Raw genomic sequence first — 3,806 nt, forward strand, 5'->3', positions numbered from 1 at the left:
AACTTAGGACAAGGGGAAAAGTTTACTATATTTGTCAGACTTTTGATTGTCTAGTTAACTCAGAATTAAGATATAAAAATGAAATTGAAATAAATAAACTGTGGGTGTGTAGATATAAAAATCTAAACTAAGACATGTAGAATGTCATGCAGATTATTTGTTCATTTTTCTTCAGCTTAGTCCCTTTATTCATCAGGGTTCGCCACAGGGGAATAAACCGACAACTTATCCTGCATATGTTTTACACAGCAGATGCCCTTCCAACTGCAACCTAGTACTAGGAAACATTGATACACTCCCATTACAGCCAATTTAGTTCATTCAATTCACCTATACCGCACGTGTTTGAACTGTGGGGTAAACCGGAGCACCCGGAGGAAACCCACACCAACACGGGGACAACATACAAAATCCACACAGAAATTCTAACTGGTCAGCAGGGACTCGAACCAGCGACCTTCTTGCTGTGAGGCGACAGTGCTAGGCACTGAGCCACTGTGTTGCCCATGCAGATGATCCCACATGAAAAAATACTATAGTAATTTAGAGTAAATACTTAAGTGTTTTTGAGGACAAAAAATTATTCTGCATATTATTAAAGTATTCTTTTAACGATTAACGATTATTGATAATGAATGCTTACTCTAGTATTAACTGCCCTAAACCTATAAACTGTAATAAATACTGCAGTTTATTTTTGTTTTTAACCACAGTAAACTGGTTTATTGTAGTAGCCTATAATATAGATAGCCATAGCATAGTAGTACAGTATCCGATATCCCTGTAGTTGTTGTAATGCCATAACAACAATTTCCAGTACTTCACTAAAACATTACATATATATATATATATATATATATATATATATATATATATATATATATATATATATATATATATATATATATATATATATATATATATACTATAGTAGTAGTATAGTAATAACTATTTTTTGCGATGAACAACAGCCAATATACTAGCTAAGTAAACAACTAGTTAGAAGTGAGAGTTGTTTCCCACATTAAATCATACAGTGCTGTATTTTCTATCACTAAATGTGCACTAGAAGCTTATAATTATGAAATAAGTCTCAGTAATTATCAGAAGCGCTTACAATTATTTTTTCCCTTACTTCTTCAACACTTCATAAAGCGTTTCTGTAGTATTTATTGTGTATGTTTATTGTGAAGTTCAATGGCGGCATCTGCTGGTCTTGTTAATTTTCTTCAGCTTCTTCTGCTGGTTTTGTATCATTTTCAAAGCATTATGCAAGAGCGCCACACACTGGCGTCAAGATATATTTTTGCCTACTGAAATCTTCAAATCTTTTTATTACACTCTTCTCGCAGTTATTTCTTGGAACCAATGCGTAAATTCTATCATCCTAATTCCTTCTGATATAAAGAAAAGTAAATTGTCAATTGAATCTTTTATTTAGCATAAAAGTATTGCACAAATTGTCCATTTTTAAAAGAAAGGACGTGATTATTACTTTTATTTAGTAATAGTAGTACTTTAGATTATTACATTTAAGCTTACTGTACTTATTATTTAACAGATCCGAGCAGTTATTATTATTAACAACAACATAGATGTTATATAAGAAGTTATACAAAATCAATAGCTGCTGTTATATGATATAATATTACATTGTTATTAAAGCTTATTGGGCAAAAGCAGTTACTTTTATGAGCAGTAAGTTTGGACTTCAGCTACAATTGGATCCATTGTCTTTCATTTTAGGTTTTCTGGTTAGATTTTTGCCTGACAAATTTACTAATCGTTTATTTGACAATTTAGCCTTGGCTGCCAGGAAAAATATACTAATAAACTGGGTCAGTAACAAACCCCCATCCTTGAAAGGGTGGCACAATATTATTAGGGAATAGATTCCCTTAGAAATCCTTACCCTACAGCTGTGTCATTCATCAAGTCTGGACTCCTTACTTAGACCTTATTGATGTTTCTTTAAGATGCATTTTCAAGTTATGGTATGTCATAATTGAATTTATGTATTTCATTTTATTATTATTTTACCTTTGCATGTTTTTTTTTCATTTTTCATGTTTATTTATTTATTTACTTATTATTATTATTATTATAAATGCTATTATTTATTTATTATAATTTTATTATGCATTATTTTAGTATGTACGTATTCTGTTTATTAATTATTTTTTTCTTTAGCTTTGCATTGTTAAAATGGGCATTGTCTGTTGGTTTGTTTCAATGTTTTTTGTGATTAATAGTTTAAATTTTAATAAAAAGATGCAATCAAAATATTACATTATTTCATATTATAATAAATATATGGTGGAAATTTTCTATTAATTCTTTTACTTTTAGTAGTTTGGGTTATTAATTTAAGTTTTGATCAATTCATTTATATAATAATAATAATATATTTCTGATACACTCATAATAAATATTACATAGGCCTAACATGAAAACAATACTAACAATAAATTTGGCGCAATGGAAAAAGGTTGTATATTATGGTGTAATACGTATCACTAATCGTTAGACGTTATTTGTATAGTTATGTCAAAACCTAAATTTATTTGCTCCCTAAATTATTACTGTTATTGTTAGACCAGATAAATTAAGTTAAATGATATGTTCAAACTAAATTAGTTTACTGAACATTTAGAGTTGGGTTGCAGCTGGAGGGGCATCCGCTACGTAAAACATGTGCTGGATAAGTTGGTAGTTCATTCCGCTGTGGCGACCCCTGATTAATAAAGGGACTAAGCTGAAATGAAAACAAATGAATGAACGAATGAACATTTTGTCACCGGAACCACCTCAAAGATCTAAACACGATCAGGGACACGTTTTCCAGACGCACCGCCACCGATTGCAGCGCTTCCGGTTCACCAAAAGCGTGAAATAAGTTGAGCTTTCAGCGCACCTCTGTCGTCGGACATGTCTCATGTTTTGAGGACTCTTGGCACAGGAGTTTTGGCCGTTCAAAGATCAGTGTCCGCCGTGCAGCTCCTGAAGGTCGGCGCTCTGCAAAGGAGTTGCTGTGATGCAGTGAAGGACAGCCAGAGTCCGCCGTTTGACGAGGCCCTGCTGGAGGTCCTGGTGTGTCCGCTGTCCAAAAAACCACTCAGGTGTGATTCTTCATCACACTTTATATCATTATTACCTTCTGTAGTAATTCAAACTGATTATTAAAACTTTGTTTAACCAAATGCCATAGATAATGTATTAAATGTATTCATGTTTGTATTAACGTTATTACTTTTGTTTAGTTAATAATAACAGTAAGCATAAAAATAAACGATAGTAATGCAATGTAGTTCATAATTTTATGATTAATATTTGTTTCACAGTGCTGTCAAAACATTAATTGTATCTAAAAAGAAGTAAACACGGAATTGCATTTAATCACTGTATTTAAATAGACTTCTTATGATTTATGCAAAAAAATAAATAAAAAAACATTTCTTACTTAGAATATTTGTCTTGTTTCTAGTCCAAATGTCTACATTTTAAACCGAAAACAAGATTCAGATCACGTATCCCACTGGCAGATAATTTCCTCAAAACAAGCAAAAACTTATTTTCACTTATTTCTTCTGAGAGTGAAAACTAATTTTTTTTAACAATGATTTTACTTGGTCTTAGAATTTTTTAAATATTTGGACTAGAAATGAGACAAAATAAAGTAAGAAAAGCATATTTTTGTATTGTGATTATTCAGTTTCTGTACCCAAATAATGTTCGACTCCGCAGAAAACCATCAAATAGAGCTATTCAAAACATCTTGTCAAACAGTATTGATAGTGCAATATTTA

The 3,806-nt window shown here is 31.3% G+C and overlaps 1 protein-coding gene across 1 annotated transcript in view; it reads left to right on the top strand.

The window, feature by feature from the left end:
* The first annotated feature begins 2,889 nt into the window (after positions 1 to 2,889).
* zgc:162634 overlaps positions 2,890 to 3,806 on the top strand; it is a 2,471-nt gene continuing 1,554 nt past the window's right edge. The window contains 1 exon segment of the mRNA NM_001089372.1: positions 2,890 to 3,119. Coding sequence (NP_001082841.1) covers positions 2,929 to 3,119 — 191 coding nt within the window. The 5' untranslated portion in view covers positions 2,890 to 2,928.

This window comes from Danio rerio, chromosome 25 (genome assembly GCF_049306965.1).
Source record: "Danio rerio strain Tuebingen ecotype United States chromosome 25, GRCz12tu, whole genome shotgun sequence".
Classification (NCBI taxonomy): Eukaryota; Metazoa; Chordata; class Actinopteri; order Cypriniformes; family Danionidae; genus Danio; species Danio rerio.